This window comes from Dermacentor andersoni, chromosome 1 (genome assembly GCF_023375885.2).
Source record: "Dermacentor andersoni chromosome 1, qqDerAnde1_hic_scaffold, whole genome shotgun sequence".
NCBI lineage: Eukaryota > Metazoa > Arthropoda > Arachnida > Ixodida > Ixodidae > Dermacentor > Dermacentor andersoni.
In genome coordinates, this window is record NC_092814.1 from 53985334 (window position 1) to 54009065 (window position 23732).

Here is a 23732-nt window from a genome sequence, read left to right on the forward strand (position 1 = left end):
GACACCCATACGAAAACGAGGTCTCTCCGAAAAGCTGTTAAGGCGATATTTCGGGCCATATCGAGTATTGCGCCGACTCAGTGACGTCACGTACGAGGTCGTCCCCGATAGTCCCAATTGTACGCGGCGCCGCACGCACCGTCCTGAACTTGTGCACGTTGTCCGCATGAAGCCGTATGTGAGCGAATAACTATGCGAGAGACCCTTAATTCCGCAAGCGACACTTCTGGTCTAGCATCGGGACGATGCTCTCTTAGGGAGGGACAAATGACGCGTGCGTCTATTCTTCTATGCAGACGACAACGAAGATAGGGACATTAACGGATTTCGTCTAGTGGGTCAGTGGGATTCGGCGAGATCGAAGAAGACGTGGCTCTGGCCTGTTTTGTATTTTGAACAAGTTGTCCTGCGGCTCTTGAACGTCTCCCTGTCTACTGTCCGCGTTGTACTGCGACAGTATCAAACCTACCACACGCCATCCATGTAACATGTGAAAAATGGTGCGCAACAACAATGCATACCGATGACATGGTGTATGATGATAGACTTGTAGGTGAAGAGCTTGATGTGCCATTACATGCTAGAAATATGGAGGTGGACACTGGCAGTGCGGTTTCATCACTTCCAAATTAAAAAAAATAAATAGGAGCTGCACATGTACTATGTCAAGAAATGATGTCCAAGATTACTTTGAAAAGAAGCTTGAAATGAGAAGTTACTCTATCATAGTACATCTTTGTATAGCCATAAACCTTACCACTTTCCTGCTTTGAGCACTCGCTTGGACAGTTCATAAAAAAGCACTAAAGACACCACGGCTGATTACATCATAAATTTGATTCAAGAGAACTTATATGCAACTTTTTAAGTAATCACAATTAAGCTGGCATGTTCTTAAAATAACACATACCACACCAAACATGGTGCTTTTCTTCAGGTTAGGCAAGCAAATAAAACGAAGTATTTGATGCAGCGTGTAGTAATGCCTGTACCTTGATCTTGAGCGCCTTTTTGAGGGCAATGATGTCATTTTCACGAGCTTCCAGGCTGGCACGCACTGCTTCAAGGTCACGTGCTTGTTGACGAGCTGCCTGAGCTCTCAGTTGGATAGGTGCTGTAGGTTTGGGCTGGGGTTCCTGTGGCTGTACTGCATCAGCCATGCCCTCCAGGGTGCTCACAGCTGCTGCCAGTGCTTCACGCAGGCAATCAGGCCCCTGCAAAAAACGCAAACAGCTCTAACAAATGGTAATTGAAAAGAGCAACATGAAAACAGTAATATTGCTATGGGAGTTCAGCCATTCATGGTGTGGCTGTACGATGCCACTGCAATTCAGGGAACTTCCCCAGCTCTTGCCTCCCGTCTGGACAGGCTGGTTGCAAAGCACTGTCACTCAGCTGCCACAAATTGTCCCCTCCCCCCGAGGGTGATGAGGGGGGGAATTCATAAAGTAGGCTGCCCTGCAAACTTCATCCTCTCAGTGGCTGTGGCGATTGCATAAGGATTAGGCGGGTTTGTTTGGTAAGTTGCGGTGTCGAGATGGGAGGGGTGCCGGAATTGAGGGGTGAGGGTGCTGCAATGGGCCTTGGCCCCACATAGTGGGTGTAACCCTGTACATGCCTACAGAGACAATGGAAAAGGGCTTCTGGTTGCGAGAAAGGCAGCTCGCCTATTCACACCGTCCTCTCAACTCATTTCATGTGCTTCTGTGTCCACTATTACGAAGCCCTTTTAATGCATTAGCAGTAGGGTTGCCAAAGTCGAAAGAAACTTATATATGTGAAGTGTGGGAAGCGGGTCACATGGTGGTGATAGATGGAGGTAACATAGTAGAAGTATATATATAGTGCAACTGAGTGTGGTCTGCTCTGGACCACCGTCAGTTGCACACTTCGCTCCTCAAAGAGGTAGGATGTGTATCGAGTGAGCTCATGAACAACACTTTGCAATGTGGTAAATGCAGTTTAAATCATGGATCCTGGACCTCAAAGAGATGTGACGTAATGCCTAACAAATTTATCTCGCATTTACCACTAAATCACCACTGAACTATTAAATTTCTTATGGCAGAACACTCCCTGCATAGGAACCGTTCTGCAATAAAAAGGGAAAAGAAAACATTTCACATAGAACATTTTTTTTTCTACTGTTCCTAGTAACATGTACCCTTGAGGCCAGGCAATGCCACACAGAAATTGTTCAAAAGAGTAGTTAAGTAGAGCAAACGAATGAAACATGGAAATATGCTAATCTGCCAAATGGCATTTTATGACAGTGCAGCAATGGCTTTTTTTTTTTTTTTTTTAATTACCTGGTCCTCCTTGCCATAGACACGGTCAGTGGCCTCATGGGCTAATTCCTTCATCTTGTCCAGAGGTAACTGGAGTTCATTCTCAATGCGGGATGAAACTGCACGCTGCAAGGCACATGCCGCTTGCACCACCTGGCCCAAGCTGCGCACCTCTGCCTCCAGCTGCTCCCGTGCCTCTGCTCCCAGTGTGATGGGGCTCTCATCATGAGGCATCCGCCGACGAACCTTGCGCACCGCTGTGACCAACCCACCCACCCAATAAATAACCACTGAGCAGATTGTGTACAGCAACTAAAACCAACAAGACCACCATGCAGTGGACACTAGTCCATAAAACACTACACTGCTCTTCTAGATACAAAAATATGAAGCATTAACACCACCTGATGCTAAAAAAATCTATTCTGGGATGCAAATATTGCTCTTTACTTTGCATCATACAAAACTTTAGACAAAATGCCACATAAAAAGAAAAAGGTTGTAATTAAGGGGGATATTAAGCTTTTAGATGAAGTCAACCATAATTCAGTTGAGTACTCCAATTGTTTTGCAGGCCTTGGTTATAAGCAGTTGCTTACATTGCCAACAAGGTGTGCCACAGGTGGCTCAAGCACACTTATAGATAATATTTTATCTAACTACATATCATGTTACTCTGGCATAATTCAACTTGACATTACAGATCACTATACCGTTTTTCTGTCACCTGTCGCTTGTCTCTAAAGAACTTGAGCAATTTTTCCAAAAATCCTGATTTAAGAAACTTTCATTTGTAGAATCGAGTGCCTTCTTTATTTATTATTTATTTCAACATACTGTCAACCCTTTGACAGGGTTATTACAGGAGTGGGGTACATAAAGAAACAGTAATAATAGTAATTGTCAGAGTAGGTATGCTGAACAAGCACAAATAAGAAGGAAAAATATACATACAACAGTAAGTATGAATACGAGTATTGACAAGCATGCTAATAGAAAAAAACAACTAATCATATAGAGAGTACAAATAAATGACATCAGGTTGACGAGTACGTATTAAGTGAGTTATGTAACATCTCAAGGAAATCATCAATTCTTTGCTGTTCGACTATAAGTCGGTCAATGGTATTCCATTCCCGAATGGATCTAGGGAGAAAAGAATAATAGAATGTATTGTTGTTGCACGCATATTCTTGTAGTGTGAGATCATGTGTGTGACGTAGTTGCCTTGTTTGTTTAGCTTCAACGTATGTTGTGTGGTCTATCTTAAAATAGTTGTGCAGTAGCAAATATAAGTTGCTAGCAAAATGAGAAACAAATGCAGGACAAGCTGCTGGTCTTCTCATCAGCAATAAGGCAATGTTTTCACGATGCTACCACTAGATGCCACAATAAGTACTCTACGCACCATAACCCTTGGCTTACAGACAGTTTATTAAAGGGCCCGCACAAAAAAAGAGAACACATTTTAAAAAAACTAAGCTTTATCCACTTAACTTCGTTCTGCAATGTTGGTATTCTTGTTAAAAGAATATGTTATAGAAGAAGCTAAAAGAAGGTACTATTAATATAAAATCAATGAAGCCGGAAGTAACACTAAACAACAATGTAAGCTTATCAACTCGGTTTTGAATAAAAACTCCGGGGATTTGCAAATCATCGATCTGTCAAGCTCCACTGCTACTCACTGGCAGCCTGCAAAGATCACAGACAAGTTTAACTTCTTTTCCACTAATAATAATAGACTTTGCAAGATTGCCTCAGTGGCTACCGCAATCATTTTCCCTTTATCTGACCAGCCCAAGTGAGGTATACACTGTCGTACAACAACTAAAACTATCAAGTGCTGGTCTTGATAAACCCTGTCAATTCATCTAAAGTATGTGTCAAATTTCATAACTGACCCTTTTTCCGATGTAATTAACCTCATATTCAAGAATGGAATATTTCCATCAGAGTTAATGAAAGCAGAAATCGTCTCCACATTTAAAAGCAGCATAGGTAGGACTTTGATTTCCAATCGTCGCCCTATTGCAATTTTATCTGTGTATACCAAATCATAATTAGGCATAACAAAAATTCTAACTACTTAACAAAATTTGGCATTCTTTTTGCCAAACAGTTTGGTTTTTGCGCAGGCAACTCTACTAACCTCATTATTTTCTTTCATGGACAGAATAAAACATTTTATTGAAGCAAGTCAATAAAATATTTTATTGACTTGCATTATCCTTTATTTTATTTTAAAATGGAAAATTGGGAAGGTGGTTAAAACCTATAAAACTGGCCCCAGAAACACACATCTTAATTATCAACCCCTATCCCTTACAAGTAGTTGCTGTAAATTATTAGAGCATGTAGTTTTCCCGAATCTGGCTAGCTTTCTAGAATCTAACTCATATTTTACTAACGCACAGCATGGTTTTCGAAAATCATATTCCTCCGAAACACAACTACTATCTTTCACTCATAACCTGCATCGCATCCTGGATCGCTCATCCTGCGGTGACTGTGTCTTCTTGGATTTTAATAAAGCATTTGATAAAGTATGCCACAAACTACTACTTTTTAAACTAAGCTTTGTAAATATCAACCCTAACCTTCTAAAATGGATAGAGAATTTCCTCACTAACCACTTACAATTCGTTACTGCTAACAGTCGTAATTCTCCACTCACTGAAGTTCAATCGGGTATACCACAAGGGTCTATGCTGGGACCACTATTATTTCTTATCTATACTAATGACTTGACTGCTAAAATATTTTCTAACACACACCTGTTCGCAGATGATTGTATTACTTATTGGAAATTAAAAATACTGATGATACTATAACACTCCAAGCTGATCTGGCTAATATAGATGACTGGCGTGGGAAGTGGCTAATGTAATTAAATATTAACAAATGCAAAATAATGTGCATATCCAAATCCAATTCCACACCTAGCACCTACCATCTGAACAACACTCCCTTATATTTCATCGTGTCATTTAAATATATTGGTATACACATTACAAGTTACCTAAATTGGACCATTCATAACAGCACGTAATTAACAATCTAATTGCATGCTCAGGTACTTACAGCGCAACTTTTCAAAGCACCGACTACTTTAAAGTTACAGCTTTACAAGACTCTAATACACTTGAAACTTGAATATGAATCTGCAATATGGGATCCCAGTCACGTTGATCTCATTACTTCACTTGAACTAGTACAATACAACTCTATCTTTTTCATTCTTTCCAATTATAACCATGCCATGAGTATAACCTTAATGAAAACTAACCTAGCACTTATTACACTAGCTAACCGCTGCAAAATCACCCATCTTTTGCTATTTCTATACACAACTGAAGTACATTCCCAATATCGCTTACTGATTAGGAAATGGTGCCCGAAGCGTATGAGTGGCAAAGCGTGTGCTGGCAGCTATTTATTATCGAATGCGTTAATTTTACTTTGCACACACATACTCCCACTACACTCATGTGGGTATATAGAAATGGTATACCTGTGCAAAAGTTTGTCATGAGACAGGTAGAAAGTATGAACAGCCACCAACTAGCCCCTTTCACTGACCTTTTGAAGTATGTATCTAGTGTTGGCTTTGATGTAATAGTTCTGCAGAAACCCGCAAGGTGGAGGTAAGTAATTAATAAAGGGAAAATGCGTCATCCACCCAATCATAGCAATTGCTACAAAGGAAACCCATACGGGTTCCTCGAAAAAAAAAAAGCCTCGCAGTTGAAGAAAAATTTGTCCTGGTCCGGGACTCGAACCTGGGACCACTGCCTTTCCGAGGCAGCCGCTCTACCATCTGAGCTAACCAGGCGGCTAGCAGATGGCAGGGTGAAGTCGAATTTATCGACAACTCAAAGCAAAGGCAAGAGTTTGACGTAATAGTTCTGCGGAAATGCGCAAGGTGGAGGTAAGTAATTAATAAAGCAAAAGCTACGATTGGGTGGATGTCTCATTTTCCCTTTATTAGTGTTGGCTTTGTTAGCAAAGGAACAAGCCCAACTCGCAGGAATAAGTGTGCCAGTTCAAAGGCAAATATGCAAGATAAAGTGTCACTGAAAGTGCAAACACACAATGAATGTTCCAGCTAAGGAGAAGCAAGCTTCAAGATAAATTTCATTGCAGATTAAAGAAAATCCATTTGCTCTGATGTGTGCATTTGCATGCCATTGCCTGCTGCATGTCATAGTTTCAAAACTGGATGGAGCAAGATATTGCGCACGAAGTGTGAAACTATAAATTATGCAATTATTTTATGTTATATTATGGTTATGGTTAAATATTATGGTTGCTTCCCAAGCAAGCACTAGTAAATATTACATGAAGATTATCGCACTACAGAGTAGGCATACAACATGGCAATTGCCATATCAAGTGCTGAGTCGCTACAATGCAAAGTGAAAAAAAAAAGAAAGAAAGAAAGAAAAAGAAAAAAAAAAGTAAAGAGAGGCAACAACTATCAAACTGTCATCTATGATAAGCTAAAAGTTCAGAGACAATGAATGGTGTGTGAAGCCACACATGATTTGTTTAGAAAATAAATTATTTTTTTATTATTATTCCATTTTATTGCACCCTCAAGACCAAACTCATACAGAGGGGAGTGGGTAAGAAACACATACATAAGTAAATACAAAGCAGCAAAAGGTGGTTAGTTATTACAGCAAAATTGATTAGTTAATTGTATCTGGGAGTGATGATATCTGATATGGCTGAACGAAACTTTGTGAGTTGTTGTCCTTGACTGCAACAACTGCACCGGGAAGGTGAACTACAGTATCAATGAATAACAATATAGAATGAAAAAATTTAACAAAGATATAGACTAAATAAAAGCCCAAAAAGGAACATAAACCATGGATAAATAGTGTTTGGAACTTATGCAGAAAAAGAAAACAGACTTTAGAAACATTTCCTTCAAAGCAGAAATTTAGACCATCTTGCTCTATTTAGTGCACATCGCAATAAGGTTATGTCACATCTTAGAAGAGTGAAGAACGATTACATGCATGAGTTGTTTAATAGCAATATCTTAAAAAGAAGTGATTTAACATGAAATTGATTATCTCATATTTTAAATCCCAATAAAGACAGCCCTGAGATAGAAATTGTAATTAATGGTGAAAGGCTTTCTGGTAGAAGACTTGCAAATTGCTTCAATGATTATGTCTTTACTACACAGTACATACAATCCTGCTTGCCTGGCATACCTAAGCCCACAAAACCCTCAAATTGTATTTTTGTTCCCTACGAATTCCAATGAAATTCAAAACATTTTTCTGGCCGTTCGTTCGAAACAGCAGGTCACGAGAGATGTATGTGATTTTTAGATTCTCCCTTTTAAGGGTGCTATTGATATACTCAGCCCTATCTTATCTCATATATTTAACTGCAGTCTCAAAGATGGTATTTTCCCCAAGAGCATGCAAAATGCTAGGGTGAAAGTAATTCATAAAGGCGGAGATCGAAATAATTTATCAAATTACTGTCCAATATCGATACCCACGACGAAAATGGAAGAGAAAATAGTCTAGAGGAATTCGAAATCCCAAAGGTAACGCCGGAAGAAGTAAAGAAAGCCTTGGGAGATATGCAAAGGGGGAAGGCAGCTGGGGAGGATCAGGTAACAGCAGATTTGTTGAAGGATGGTGGGCAGATTGTTCTAGAGAAACTGGCCACCCTGTATACGCAATGCCTCATGACCTCGAGCGTACCGGAATCTTGGAAGAACGCTAACATAATCCTAATCCATAAGAAAAGGGACGCCAAAGGCTTGAAAAATTATAGACAAATCAGCTTACTGTCCGTTGCCTACAAAATATTTACTAAGGTAATCGCAAATAGAATAAGGAACACCTTAGACTTCTGTCAAGCAAAGGACCAGGCAGGATTCCGTAAAGGCTACTCAACAATAGACCATATTCACACTATCAATCAGGTGATAGAGAAATGTGCGGAATATAACCAACCCTTATATATAGCCTTCATTGATTACGAAAAAGCATTTGATTCAGTCGAAACCTCAGCAGTCATGGAGGCACTACGAAATCAGGGTGTAGATGAGCCATATGTAAAGATACTGGAAGCTATCTATAGCGGTTCCACAGCCACCGTAATCCTCCAGAAAGAAAGCAACAAAATCCCAATAAAGAAAGGCGTCAGACAGGGAGATACGATATCTCCAATGCTATTCACAGCGTGTTTACAGGAGGTATTCAGAGACCTGGATTGGGAAGAATTGGGGATAAAAGTTAATGGAGAATACCTTAGTAACTTGCAATTCGCTGATGATATTGCCTTGCTTAGTAACTCAGGGGACCAATTGCAATGCATGCTCACTGACCTGGAGAGGCAAAGCAGAAGAGTGGGTCTAAAAATTAATCTGCAGAAAACTAAAGTAATGTTTAACAGTCTCGGAAGAGAATAGCAATTTACAATAGGCAGCGAGGCACTGGAAGTCATAAGGGAATACATCTACTTAGGGCAGGTTGTGACGGCAGATCCGGATCATGAGACGGAAATAATCAGAAGAATAAGAATGGGCTGGGGTGCGTTTGGCAGGCATTCTCAGAGCATGAACAGCAGGTTGCCATTATCCCTCAAGAGAAAAGTGTATAATAGCTGTGTCTTACCAGTACTCACCTACAGGGCAGAAACCTGGAGGCTTACGAAAAGGGTTCTACTCAAATTGAGGACGACGCAACGAGCTATGGAAAGAAGAATGATAGGTGTAACGTTAAGGGATAAGAAAAGAGCAGATTGGGTGAGGGAACAAACGCGAGTTAATGACATCTTTGTTGAAATCAAGAAAAAGAAATGGGCATGGGCCGGACATTACATTAAGGGTCATTAAGGGACATGGTCATTAAGGGTTACGGACTGGATCCCAAGGGAAGGGAAGCGTAGCAGGGGGCGGCAGAAAGTTAGGTGGGCGGATGAGATTAAGAAGTTTGCAGGGACGGCATGGCCACAATTAGTACATGACCGGGGTTGTTGGAGAAGTATGGGAGAGGCCTTTGCCCTGCAGTGGGCATAACCAGGCTGATGATGATGATGATGATGATGATCGATACTTCCGATATTTTCAAAGTGTTTAGAAAAGATAATACATGTACGAATGTCAAATTTCTGCGAAAAGCATCACATGATAACACCGAGCCAGCATGGTTTTCGGAAAGCACACTCCACCGGAACAGCGCTGTTGACTCAAAAAGAGCTTATTCTAAATTACTTTTGAATAAAAAGAATTGTTATTGGGTAATTATGCGGACTTTTCTAAGGTATTTGACAGGATTAACCATTCTAGATCACTAGCCAACCTTCGTGTATAAGGTTTCCGGGGTGTAATCCTTAGCCTCATAAGAACCTATTTAACATTTCGTTATCAAAAGGTAGTAGTCAATGATCAATATTCGGACACTAAAGCGATTCCTGCAGGTGTTCCTCAGGGTAGCATATTAGGGCCACTACTTTTTAACTTATATATTAACGACATTGTTAACATTAGCGATACACCCACATTTGTCATATGTGCAGACGACACTAGCCTATTTTTTAGAGGAACATGCTTGTTGGACATTCGAAACCAAACTGATGATTTTTGACGCTTGTTACACCATTGGTCCATCTGTAATTTGCTCTCCATCAACACAAACAAGACAAAAGCAGTGTTTTTGAGACCCCAGAACAAAATTATTTAAACTCATGCTACTGTTCTTAGAATAAGATCTGCCACTACAGAAACTGTACCTTGTGTTAAGAGCTTGGGTATTCTCATTGAGGAACACCTACAGTAGAATGATCATGTTGCTTCTGTTGCAGTAAAAATTTCAAGAGTGGTAGGGATCTTCTCAAAATGTAGAAATTTATTTCCTCACTGTATCAAAAAACTATTATATTACTCATTGTTTTACTCTGTCATTGACTATTGTTTTCTGGTGTGAGGCACAACTACTTTTTCCAACACTAAAAAACTATATACAATCCAAAAACATGCTGTACACAATATTGCCAATACTGCGTTTGATTCCCCCTCAAAACCTATTTTTGAAGTACTTAACATAAATACCCATAACAGAATTATACAATAATGTGCTGCTTAGAAGATATAAATTTAGCATTAAGCTATCCAATTCAAAACATAAAACGTGCACATACGATTCCCGAGCAGCTGGAGATTGGTTTATACCAAAAATACAAACAAATTATGGTCGACAAAGGATTTCTTATAGACTACCCTCTCTATTAAATTTATGCAATCATTCTGTACTATAGGCGAGTGATTTCTGTTTGCTTTTGCATGTACAACCGACTTTGAGTGCTAATTGTAAGATACTTTGAATTTTAAATAATTTGCACAGGATTGTTCTTTTTTGATGCTCTATAATTTACAACTTTGCAGTTATTCTGTATATTCGTATAAGCCAAGTTTTTTGTAGGGGGCGTAGAGCCTCGTCAAGCCTGTGAAAGGTTTTCTTGTACACGTCCCCATCATCATCTTAATGATGTAAATAAAAGCGTCTGTCTGTCTGTCTGTCAAAAGTACTGGAAAAAAGAAAGGCACTAGAGAACTAGATGGCCGACAAGGTAAAATGTTCAAGGCAGAGCTTAAAGATTGCCTGGAAAATAACCTGTGAAAATATTCCGCAACATGTCAAAAAGAGGCAATGTGCACGTCGAGATCTTGCAATGGCCTTCTACGGCTTCATCCCTGTGCACCAGAGCCTTTGGCTAACAGTGGCATTCTGGGTTATCTAGGCGTGTGGGCCACATTAAATTTTTTTGCTGGTGACTGCAACAAATGGGATAACCGGACCAAACTTGCGAGCGCATGCAATCTCAGGGGCTATGCGGCCACTAGCAAGTTTTTCACAAACTACCAGGGACACATTAGGCGCCGTTCAGTTTATGTAAGCACACAAAAATTTAACTTTTAACTGCTCCTAAAGCTATCATACCTGAAGTTGTTTAAATGCAAAATTATCGCGAAAAGTTGACTGCTTCTCAAAAAATTAAATGCACCCAATAAACATAGCGATGCCTAAAGCAACGCTGGTAACCATTTGTTTACCCATGTTTTCGTGTATGGCACAGCTTCTGATTCTTGCTTTCCTTGCTGTAGTCATGTGTCGTGACTGCAACATCATGTTCGCGGCCATTTCACGCATAATTATGACACACAATGGGGAACAACCACGTCATGACATATGTGCAGTAAACAAGAGAATGACGGCCTCTGTGTGTACAAATGAGGGACGCTCTGGGTCGAGAGTATAGGGAAGCAGCTTGCATAAATGTGATTAAGCATAGCTTCAGCTGCTCTGTAATGAAACCAAAATTGTTACATTTACACGCAAGAGTAAATTTCGCACAAACGCCTGTTAATGTTTCAGTTTTATCTCAAGTACTGTGGGAACGAGAGTACTCCCTTGAGTCGTCAAAAGAGATCGCCGGATTCTCTTTTGCAAAAGCCCCACTAAACTTCCTTAGTGGAAGGGCAGCCGTGTGACACCGAGAGCATCTCCCTCGAGATAAATACGAGGGAGTTAAAGGAACACTAAAGGCAAGTATTAAGACAAGCTAAAGTGGCAGATTTATGCTAAAGTGTCTAAGGCGTCAATTTTATCGTGAACAAAGCTTCAGTAATTGAGAAATTGAGGTAAATGCCGGACACGATTAGAGGACATTCAAGTACCAGCCTGATGACGTAGGCATTCCTCGTAATAATTATGTCACTAGTACTCAACCACTCGTAATAAAAATATTATTGCATTGCTTTATAAAACAGAAAAAAATGCTACTTGTCCAGTTCTATTCAATTTTTAGAAAAAAGAACTCATTGACATTACCACTGACAACAGCGCAGGATCTCAAAAGGTTTCGTTTTCGCTTGACTCAGTGCTGCCTACCCTATCATGTTTCAGTAGTTTTGTTATCAGGTAGTGTAGCGCTGGTTTTGCTGCCTCGTGAAACTAACACAATTTGCAAGTAGCAGAAAATTCCACGTCCATGTGATGTCGCAGGATACCTGAATAGGCCCCGCCACTTAACCAAGAGCAGCTGCAGCGGCGAATACAATGCTGTATCTTCACTTGGTTCCTCCATGGCCGTATATTTGCATTTTGCGCAAAGAAAATATAGTGCAGTCTGTTGGGTGCTGTTTTACACACCAACAAGTACAGGCAGTGCTGGCATATGCTATGTCACCACTCCCCACTCAAAGGTGGAGAATTTGAATTGTGCAAAAGGTATGCAGACCCTTCAGATGCAAGTTTCTCTTAAACTAAGTCTTTTCTTGGCAAGAAAGAAGCACTGTGTGATTTCTGAAATGTTATTTTAACAGTCCATGTAGACTTAAGATTTGACTTCAGTGTTCCTTTAAAAGGAGGTTGCATGTGCCCATGTCACAAGCATTAACTTAAACCTAACAGACAAGTTAGACCTAAAAGAAAAGACTATTCAGACAAGTCTGGCTGATTTTCTATGGCCACCTAGTACTTTAAAAAATTATATTCTGGGGTTTTATGTGCCAAAACCATGACATGATTATGAGTCACGCCATAGTGGGGGGTGTGAGTTTAACTCAATTGAGTTCAACTCAAGTTTTTATAAATTTTGTTTGGGGTGCAAAATCAGGAATTTCATGATTTCACCCAAAAATCAAGGACCCTATGTATAAGCATATATTCGTTACATGCTGCTATTGGCAGCAAACATTTTAGATTTACTTAATTATATTCGATAATTCCATATATCCATGTTTGTTATAATGAGGTTCAACTGTATTACTCAATTGGATGCTACAATGAAGGTACAATAATGCTCTTAAAGATTCCAGCCCTTCCCTGAGCTTTCTTGCAATTTCTTCAAATCATTGCAATCTTCTAGTTACATGAGCCAGAGCACATTTTCTCCTGACAATCTTAGTTAAATTTTTTTTTAATTGGTATAGGAACTTCAAGGCGGTGCCCTGTCTTTATAAGCCTCCTGTCTTTATAAGAGTGGTTTTTGTGGCACTGCAGAAGGGTCAAACATATTTTTCCCATTAGTGTCCTTTTAACATTCCAAAACAACACTGGGACTATCAGAGGTGCTGTAGTGATGGGCTCTGGATTAATTTTGTCCACCTGGGATTTTTTAACATGCACCCAAATTGAAGTACACACAAGAGTCTTTACATTTTGCCACAAGCTAAATGCAGCCACCACAGATGGGAATCAAACCTGTGACTACATATTTAGTAGTACAACTCTATAGCTAGCCACTGAGCAACCATGGTGAGTCCACTGTGTTCATGTTTTCTGCACCCACTACAACAATGTCTTAAATACTAGTCCAAAAACAAGTTTTACAAAAAATGTCATCTGGGCATGTGTTGCTCTGTGTTGCCACAGAGCTTCAAGAAATTTGGCTGGTTCTGTTACACTTGAAGTGACAGCTGCCACGTACATTGTTCTGCTGCTGAATAACTCGCAGCCAAGGGTCAGTAATTTCTTTGGTGGTTCTTTTCAAGGCCTCTCACCAATGTGACTACCGTATTTAGTCAAAAAGGCCAATATTTTTCTTTCAAAATAATATACAAAAGTCAAGGTCGGCTTAGATCTGAGCATGCAGTTTGGCCACAACCATCGGACAATGTTACCCCGTGGCAACATTATCTTTTGCACTGTATTGCAGCATAGCTTAGCAATCAGAGAGCATGATTGCAGCTTACGGTTTGGCATGCACCATTGTGATGTTTGAGGCCTGCTTGAAACAAGTTAAGACGCCTGGCTACTTCAACATTTCTTCGACATGTCTACTTCAGATAGGTAGTGAACTGGATGGCGGCGGCATAGGTTGAAACTGTGGCTGAGCTTTAGTGCGAGTATTCTAATGCACCTATAATGCGCTACATGGAATTGAGGACAGCACACTGTGGGAAGAAATAAGTGACACAGGGACCAGCAATGTCGATGAAGACGAAAATGACTTAACATTTTCATATGTTTGCGATGATCGTCAAAAATCATAATAAAATGCATATTCTTTTCACAGTCAGACGCCCTTTTCTTGTTTGACTTACAATTTGCTGACCTTCAGAATTTTACGGGTTGGCACAGAATCGAGACTGACCTAGATTCCAGTAAATATGATAATCAAGAGTAATTTTCCACGGCACAAACCCATGATATGGTGAAAAAAAAAGAAAGGAAGAGGCCCAGAAGTGCTGTCATACCTTGCAGCAAATCAGAGGCTGAGGCAAGCGCAGCATCAAGCAAAGCAGCCAGGTCCCCACCTTGTGCACCAAGAACATGGCGCACAAAGCCCAAGGCACACTTCACAGCCTCACAGGATAGCACCAGGCACCGCAAATTTTGGGTGAGCAAGTGCCGTTCATCCTGTCGCTCGTTGGATAGGTGTACAGCATACAAACTTTGGAAATAGGACAGCGCCCGCTCCAGGTTCCCCAGGGACACATTCTCATCCAGCTGCAAAAAGAACAAGTGTGCCTTTAGGCATAATGAGCAGCACTGTCTGTGAGGGAAAGGCTGGTGTCGCAACATTTATAGTGAGACACCAATACCATGCAAGATCCCTGCATTACATTTTAAAGGTGCCCTTGACAATTGTTCTTATTTTCTGCCATGCTGGCTTAGACCTATTCAGTAGACATCATGGACCGCACTCTGTAGCAGAAGAATTATGTATCACAAGTGTAATACCCCTGTCAGACGGAAAAGAGCTGAGGTGAGTGCACTTCTCCTTAGCAAGTTTTGCTTTCATGACTGGGTGCTACATGGCAAATAAGGCGTCGTTCGGAATTGTTGGCAGTGGCTGTTGGCAAAACTAGTAGAAAATTATTTCTCTATGTACAATAACCACCTCCTGAGTAAAAGTTCTCTTGCTCTACAAAAAGAAATTACCTTTTCTGAAACTAAATCTTTAAAAGTTAAAGGGCCCCTGAAATGGTTCAGACAAATTTTGTGGGCGCATGAAGTACAGCTAAAGTTAATCATTCGCACCACAACTTATGTGAAACGTCTCATATTAAGAGAGCTACGGATGATTACAAGTTACCCTCCTCCATAATCATACATTTTCTACTCAACTCGTTCCCCGAGTGATCGGGGCTAAGCTCCGCCTTCACTGGCTCTGCGTCATGATGGCACGTCGTGTCGTCAACTTCCGGTTCTCTAGGAGCATGCGCGCAAAGCCTTTCCAAACTCTTCGCCAGCTGCTTGGCAGTTGACTCCAAGCGAGAGCTATCGAAGCAGCGTGCGTTGCGAGCGTTCTGTCGCAGCGCCGAAAGTGTCTGGTATTCCGGAAACCACAGGCGAGCTGGGCATTTCGACGGAACGGTGGAGGCATAAACTCAAGCTGATGGAAGGAACTTTAGCGTAGACATATGTAAGCGGCCTGATCGGTCTGCACGGTCCAGCCAGCAGACCAGCAGCAAAGAAGAATACATTTCGTTACTGCTATTGTGTGTGGTTGAGTTCTGTGCCACCAGGTGCTGCACCGTGCAGACCATTCACATGGTCTTCTGCTCATCCAGTGAAACAGCACGGTCAAGTGGCGAGGCCCTGTCCCCTTGCGCTTGCGTTTATCCAAATATCGGACTCGCAAACTGCTATTGCGTTAGTAATCCTATGGTGTAAAGTGACGGCCGCAAACGTGCAAATACTGGCGCCGATCGGATAGCGGCAGTCTGATGCGTTGCAGCCAGTCCGCTCGTCTGCTGCCTAGAAGAGGGACACAATGGCGCAGCTTGACATATTACCAGTCGCTACGTTTGGAGCCCACAATGCAACAAAGTTTAATCATGGTGCTCATGAAAAGACTGAGACCGACTCTGACCGCGGAGTTCTCGTCAAAATGGAGCACATTGTAACACAAGCAGACGACGCTTGCTGTGTGCCGGAAGTGCTTAAGTGTAGTGAGAAATTGTTCTTGTGCATTCTCTTTGTTACTTTTTTTTATAGAAACAAATTAACTAGCATTCCAACTATTATGAACAACATTTGTTCAACATAAAGTTGGAAAAATTATTGATGATGTGCCCTGGGCAGCCAATCGGATAGCTCGCCCTACTAACGTCATTGGGGCAAATGACGTCAAATGGGTAGGAGCGGCTTAAAATTCAGCCAAGCAATGTGCTGCTATCGGCAGCGATGCACATTTTTAAAACCCTATAATAAATTACACACTTTATGCGGAGCACCTAGATGCATCAATTAATGATCAGAAGGACCTACTTTAATGACTCGGTATGCTTGTATAAAGTCGTCAAAATCGTTTCAGGGTCCCTTTAAGGAAAGAAAAAAAACAAACATTGAAAATCTTAGTTGATAGAGTGTATATTAAGCTTAACCAGATGAAGTACCAATCTTTAATGACTAAATCTAATTCATATTTAACATTAAGTGCACAAGAACAGCAAATCTGCCTAAGTTTAGAGGAATGAAGGCTAGGGCTGTGTAAATAGCAATTTTTTTAGACCGAATCAAATATTAATCGAATAGTTCTGGAAGCAAACCAAATCAAATGGAGAATACCTTTCGAATAATGAACACACTTTTTCACTATCAATATAAAACAACGCTTACATCCTAATATTTCCAACATTGACAAGTTTCTGTCATCATAATGCACATTACGAAGCCTGGTTTACTAAATGAAGAAATGGAACACTAGGAACAAATAAGCAGTTTGTTGGCATAGTAAGGAGTCTTTGGAGTATACACTATCTGATGAAGTTTAAGAATGCAGTCCTGTGGGCTGTTAGCATCTGTGCATTTGTTAACTAAATCGAAATATATATCCTATCTGTATCAATGACAGATTCATTAGCAATGGTTGCGGCAGACAGCGTCTTGTTATATCTACGAGAATCATACTGAAAGTAATGAGTAAAAGCATTTCACAAATGATTACGCTGCATTACGGAAAGCAAAGCTTTGCCGATTTATTTTCAAGACTTATGCTCATTTTCCGACATACCAACCATTTCTCAGCATACATTTTTCCCGCCAAGTGGAAAGCTTGGAAATACCTTCATATAGAACTCCATTTCAGCCTTACAGAAACAGTGATGTACCGCTGCACCGATCACTTTGAATGTCACATATTGCTGGCCTCGTATTAACGTGACAGCGTTAAGGGCGCCATGTCGCAGCAAATCCGGCATTGGCATCAGACGTTTCAGCAAAAATCATTTTGAACCATGCAGGTCCTCCATGTAGCGCAAGGAAGTTACTGAACTAATTGAACTTCTCAAAGTAAAATACGTCAGAAAAATCGTGAAGTACGACTTACACACAACCTACAGACACGATAGCGTCAGATTGTAATCTGAATATATGAGAAAACATAATTCTGTTACGTGGAAACATAAAAAACACGAACCCCTTTTCCAGCCTTTCTACCATTTTTTACTGTAGAACGGCCATGGTCTTTGACGGCGTGCAAATCTCAAAGGCCATCAAGTTATGCGCCCGGTTCCTTGCAACATCTTCAGCTGGTGCTCGCCTCCACCGCATTGCGGTGCACACAAGAAGCCACATTTCCACCAGAAAGCTCGCCTTCGTGCATAGTATTCGCCGTCAGCGATTCCCAGTAAACATTACTGTTGCATAGGCTGCAGTCGCCGGGAAGCGTGAGAAGCAGTCAGCGATCTTTGAATGCTATCGCACTCCACTCTTAAAGACAAAGCTTAAGCGTCCTCCAAACTTTTTGGCCGCACCTGTGATGAGTGCAAAAGGACTCCCCTTCCCATTCTGTTAATTTTCTTGACTGCAAAGTGAAAAGAGTGAGGATGCCTAGTGTCATGCAAAAATGTTCCAAAAGCCAGGTAATTCACGACTGAAAAAAGTTTTTTTTCAATCATGAATCACTTTTTTTTTTCAGGTGCGCGCAAATGTTCAAAACTTTGAAATAGTGAATCGAATAGTGTCCTATTTGATTTGCTCTTCAAATCGAATTGTCACTATTCATACATGTAAATATTTTTCAAATACTTTTTGAATATTTCAAAATAGTAAGTGTGCCCTAACATAAAATTGCAGCAGAAGTCGGGTAAATTTTCATCCCCGCGGGCATAGTATAGACAACAAAACATGAGAACTTGCGTAGTAGAGTAGGCTATGTCACTTAGGCAGCCATACTTCACAGGCTGTACAGCAATCATTTGAACTCTATGAAGAGCACTATGCATGCGAATAAACTACTTGTTTGCTCCTAATGCTCCATTTGTGCTTTTAATAAGCTATGGTTCATAATGTACCTACTATGTAATGACAGAAGCTTGCCAACATCAAGAATACTGGGATGTGAACAATGTTTTACATCAATTAACAACTTTGATAATGGCAGTTAATTATTGAAAAAGCATTCAATGTTCGATTCAATTTGCTCTGCTACTGGCACTATTCGATTGATATTCGATTCAGTCTGAAAAATCCCTATTTGCACACCCCTACTCTTCTTTTTTTTTGCAGGTCATCTATTGCGCAATGAGCAATGAAGCTTCTGAAACGTTTCAACTTATCATGCAGCACTTATTTTCCAGAAATATTTTCCTTTAATCTCCTGTGCTGCATGTGCCTTAGTTCAAGCATTCTCACTGTTTCGTCTATTATTACTTGCCTGTCTTCTTTGATGAGTGTATTAAAGATCTACTTATTGGCTTCAGTAGCAGCTGTCTGAGGCCGACCACTCTGAGACTGATCTTCAATGCTCGTCTGGCCATTTTTGAAATGCCTCACCCATCTTCACACACTGCTCGAGCTCATTCACACATTTAAATACACAAGCTGAAGCCTCTTATAAAATTCTGCATCTTAAATTTGCTCTTTCACCAGAAAGTCTATTACCACACATTGATGAAATGACACATCATGTGCTGCCAAGCTATTTAGAGTACTGGTGGCTACATTATGTAACCTGTTGATGCCAAAAGGCCATTCATGATTGCCAAAAGGATGGTATCATGTAATATCCAATGCCCATTTTTGTGTAGTTTCGGACTAGCACACAAAAAATAGTTTGCTCAGGATGAACTGGTGAGCAAGTTGGTTATGCATGTCTATTTTATCAAAGCGCACAAAAAATGGACAGGGACCGACAGAGTAGACAAACAAAAGGCTGACTGCAACTGGTTTAGTGCCATGCAAAGCGCTTGTATGTATACAATTCAACACATAAGCACGCACATAAAAAACAACAAAGCCAACGTGATATGTGAAGCTCTTCCTAAATAACGATGAAAGATATTGCGCGAATCAAAGCACCATCTCACATTTAAAGAAAAATAATAAAAAATATATAAAAGAACTGCACTAGGAATGTACTTTGCCAACCGAGTCCCCACATGAGCCGGTGGCCTTAAAACAACTGTTATTGGGTCACAACGCCTAAGAAAAGGTGCTCCTTATCACTTAACAACACCAAAGATGTGCTGACACAATTCTCTTTAAGCTTTGATATCTCGCCTGCTTCAACTATTCCTGCACATATGTGCAGGGATGACCACGAGGGAAATAGTTTAAGCAGGCGAGATCTCAAAGCTTAAAGAGAATTGTGTCAGCACACCTTCGGTGTTGTTAAGTGATAAGAAGAGCTTTTTCTTAGGCATTGTGACCCAATAACAGTTGTTTTAAGGCCGCCGGTTCACGTGGTAACTTGGTTGGCAAAGTACATTCATAGTGCAGTTTCTGCTTTTTCTTTTTGTTTTATGTGGGGCGTGGCTTCGATTCGCAAGAGATCTATGACCGCTATCGAGGAAGGGATTCACGTATCGCCATGGCTTCGTTGTTTTTTCTCTGCACGCTTATGCGTAAAATTGTATATTTACAAGCGCTTTGCGAGTCAATAAACCAGTTGCACTCAGCGCTTTGTGTTGCCTACTCTGTCGGTCCCTGTCAATTTTTTTATGCACTGTGATCACATAGAAATAAAAAAATAGTTGACAGTTACTTTAGGTACAGCCTTTGAAATAATGTTGCAGTGAAGTGTATTAGGTTTAATTTGAAGAGAACAGACACGTACAGCATCCATAAATAGTAGCTTGAATAGACACTGTCGAATACCACATCTCAGCAAAATATGAGTGCCAATGATTGCAGTTTAGTAAGGAAAGTGACTCCCTCAGCAATGCAGTGTGCCCTACTACGTAAATCCTCATGCTTTATGACTACTACAGTTAGGATTAAAGTTATTACATTTTTGCTACAGTTGCAAATAACAACTATTTGATCGATTATTCAAAATGTTCGTATAACTGCACACACCTAATGAAAACAAAAGAAACACAGAAGCAGTGAGGATGAGTGCCAACAACCAACTGTTGCCTTTGCGTTCCTTCTGGCATCTTTATTCATCTTCACAAAACCAACAAGAAAGCTGGTGGCATAATTGAAGTGAACGTTGCTAAACTTCTTCTTTGTGTTTCTTGCAAACATAACTGGTGCCCCAATCATGACACATGACAAATAATTGCCTTTAGCCTGTTGCCCAATACAGTAAACTAACATCCCCCATTTGACTCCGGTTAATTAGACACCGACCGAAGGTCCTGGCCAACACCTGTAGATTACTATGGGCCAAGACTCGTTATTTCAATCCTGAAATCCACCCTCATAAGTCAATTCAAATGTGACTGGTCAGCGCACATGTGCCTGACCAAAATGGTGACCCCAGTAGTGACCCCAATGGTTGCAGAATTGGTCTTAGCAGTGGTAGGAAACAGTGAATACATCAGGACACGCTATGTAAATGAATATGAAAGTGAATGCATTGAAGACATGCCCAAAATTTTAATTTCTAGCCTTTCCACAGCAGAGTTTCAAGTGAAAATGGCAGCTCACAATTAATGATTATCATGTTTACTGATTCCAATGTGAAGTTCATTTGGATATGAAATCATAACCAAGTTCACAGTGTCAGCGACAGCCTACTGTGTGAGCCAGCAAGATCGCTATTGTCATCACCAATATGACGATAGAACTAAGTTTTTGCACAGAATGGCGACGTGCTTCTTTCATTCTAAAAACTCATACGAAAGAGTTTTTATATGTTAAGCTAGCAGCGACTGAGCATCATTAAATCTTTTTGCCAAGTCACAACCTTGTGCTGCATGACTAACTGGCGAAGTGTGGGACATTATCCCATTCACAATGGTTGTGGAGTCATTCTGACAAATGTGGTATATCAAACACAGTGGACCGCACAAAGAACGACATGTGGCCCATGGCGATAAGAGATGCCTGAGAATGGTGATGATGGACATAACCAAAATTTTAAATCTTTAAGACATGCAGCATTTTCTTTTTTTTTTTGTACTAAAGTTGAGTACACAATAGATTTGGGTTGACACATTTTCTTACTTAAACACATAAAAACTGGGTACGCATTAAGTTCAGTGACACATCAAAGTCATGCAAATACTGTGAAAAAAAAAAAAGGCACCTGTATATTTGGACATTATATTTCTGACAGTCCTTTAACGTCGAGCTGCCAAATAACTCGATCAATCATCCGCCCTCCAGGCCGTGAGGTGTGGCGTTGGCTAACACTCCTAGGTTTAGTTCTAGATAAACATAAATACCCCAGAAAGTGGATAGAAAAATGGTGCCAGATTAGCTCAATTGGTAAGAGCATCGCACGCGTAATGCGAAGACGTGGGTCCATGCTCCACCTGCGGGCAGTTGTTTTTTCATACACTTTTGTTTTCCATTAATTTATCATTTCTTTAATTCACCTAATAAGTGCATGTAACTTCCCCTGTGCTGTCCTTGGTGTCCTTGTTTCTCGGCTTCTTATGATACAATCAATTTAGATATCACGAGGGTCGAATTAAAGGAAGTTGACTGCATAAATTAACAAAAAAAAAAAGAGACCCAAAGACCTCTAAGCACTTCTTACGAGTTGTGAATGCAGAAGCATTAATATCCAATTGAAGACCGCTGAGCGGTCCTTTTGAGTTATGCGCTTTGAGTAATGTACCATAACGGCACGTGCTGCCCACGCTATCAAGCAGCAGCAGCCTGCAATGCCAACACCACATGCCACTGACATCCTGCGACGAGAAACTGAGGGAGTAGCAGTGGCCACCAAAGCCGGCAGGCGTGTGCAGCAGCTAAGCCCAGTGGGGGTGGGAGAGAGAGAGAGAGACATGGTCTTGGATTGTTGCGCGAAGTGACACGGACACAGACTAGAAGCAGACAGGACGAGCACTATCGAAATGGGCCATGCGTTGGCTTCCAAGAGCGAGCGCGGGTGGTGTGGTGTTGCGGCGACGCCCTCTCGCCTCACGCAACACTTGGTGTGCTAGCGTAGCCCAGAAGGTGTTCCCTTTCGCCCACTCTGCTTCGTGAAGACACACTCGAGACATGGCGTCACAGGCAATGGGAATTTAGTTGCCGTTTTGCTGCTACAGATGCCACTGGCTTTATCACCAAATGGGCCATTTTATGCTTTCGCATCAACACTGAACAATATTTATGCATTATATGTAATGCCATGTGTAGTCACACAGCAACCAAGCGAAAAAATCACTGCCCAAGCACTCCGTACAGATAGTTAAGCAGCAAAGCTGAAACGTGCAGCCCCATTGTTTATCCCTGGGTTAATCCTGACAGTTCGTTAACCCTTTGATGGTCAATGACGTAAATACACGGTGCCGTCTGTACGTTTAAAAAGCGTGCCAATTTCCTAACTTTTTCTTTTCTGTCATGTGCTGCCACTATGTGGGGATACAGGGAATTTTTTTCGCCCGACTCCCTCTCTCGGTTTTCGCTGCATGGTTTGTTTTAGCGCTAGTTTGTTCCCGCGTGTCTATATACTACCACTAGCACATTGGCGTGCGCACGGCCGGGTGGCCATTTGGATTTTGCTTCGCGGGCAGTTTCGGCTTTTTGCGCTTGCGAAACTGATAGCTATCTCGTTCTTAATCGCTCAAAGGGCGACCGCTTGTTTCTCGCTTGTTTAGTGCTCACAGGGGTGCGCATAGGAAGGATGCAGCCGTGCATGCGTTTCCGTTTCTTTTCTTTTTTTTAAGACTTGCGAAAACTAATTGCCTTAGCTGATTGGCGATAAGATGAAGATTAGTGGAAGTTTGTCACAGGTGATGCTTTTTTTGATGAGCACACAACCAAACAGTTTTCTTGAGTGCGCGCACCTACGCAGTTCGATTACGCAATGGATGTACGTATTAGTGTAACAACAGGAACATTTGAAGCTTGCGAAATATTGTCGTGTGCAGATCTTCAAAGCCTTGAACTACGTACATAAAAATGCATCAAATTTTAAATTCTGATAAGTTTATTTTCTTTTTTATTGTTGTTATTCGTGAATGAAAAGTGCATATATACCAACACAAAATATTTTTTTCTCACTTTACGGTCACCCTAGAAAAATTATGTTTTTTTTTTTTTTTTTTCGAAA

The 23732-nt window shown here is 40.9% G+C and overlaps 1 protein-coding gene across 1 annotated transcript in view; it reads right to left on the reverse strand.

Annotated features, from left to right (window-relative positions):
• The window catches only part of DCTN1-p150 (dynactin subunit 1), a 67009-nt gene that overhangs the window by 15703 nt on the left and 27574 nt on the right, over positions 1–23732 (reverse strand). Inside the window, exons 4-6 of the mRNA XM_050193396.3 lie at positions 14527–14779; positions 2310–2545; positions 993–1214 (exon numbers count right to left, since the gene is read on the reverse strand). Coding sequence (XP_050049353.1) covers positions 993–1214; positions 2310–2545; positions 14527–14779 — 711 coding nt within the window. The remainder of the gene's footprint in view (positions 1–992; positions 1215–2309; positions 2546–14526; positions 14780–23732) is intronic.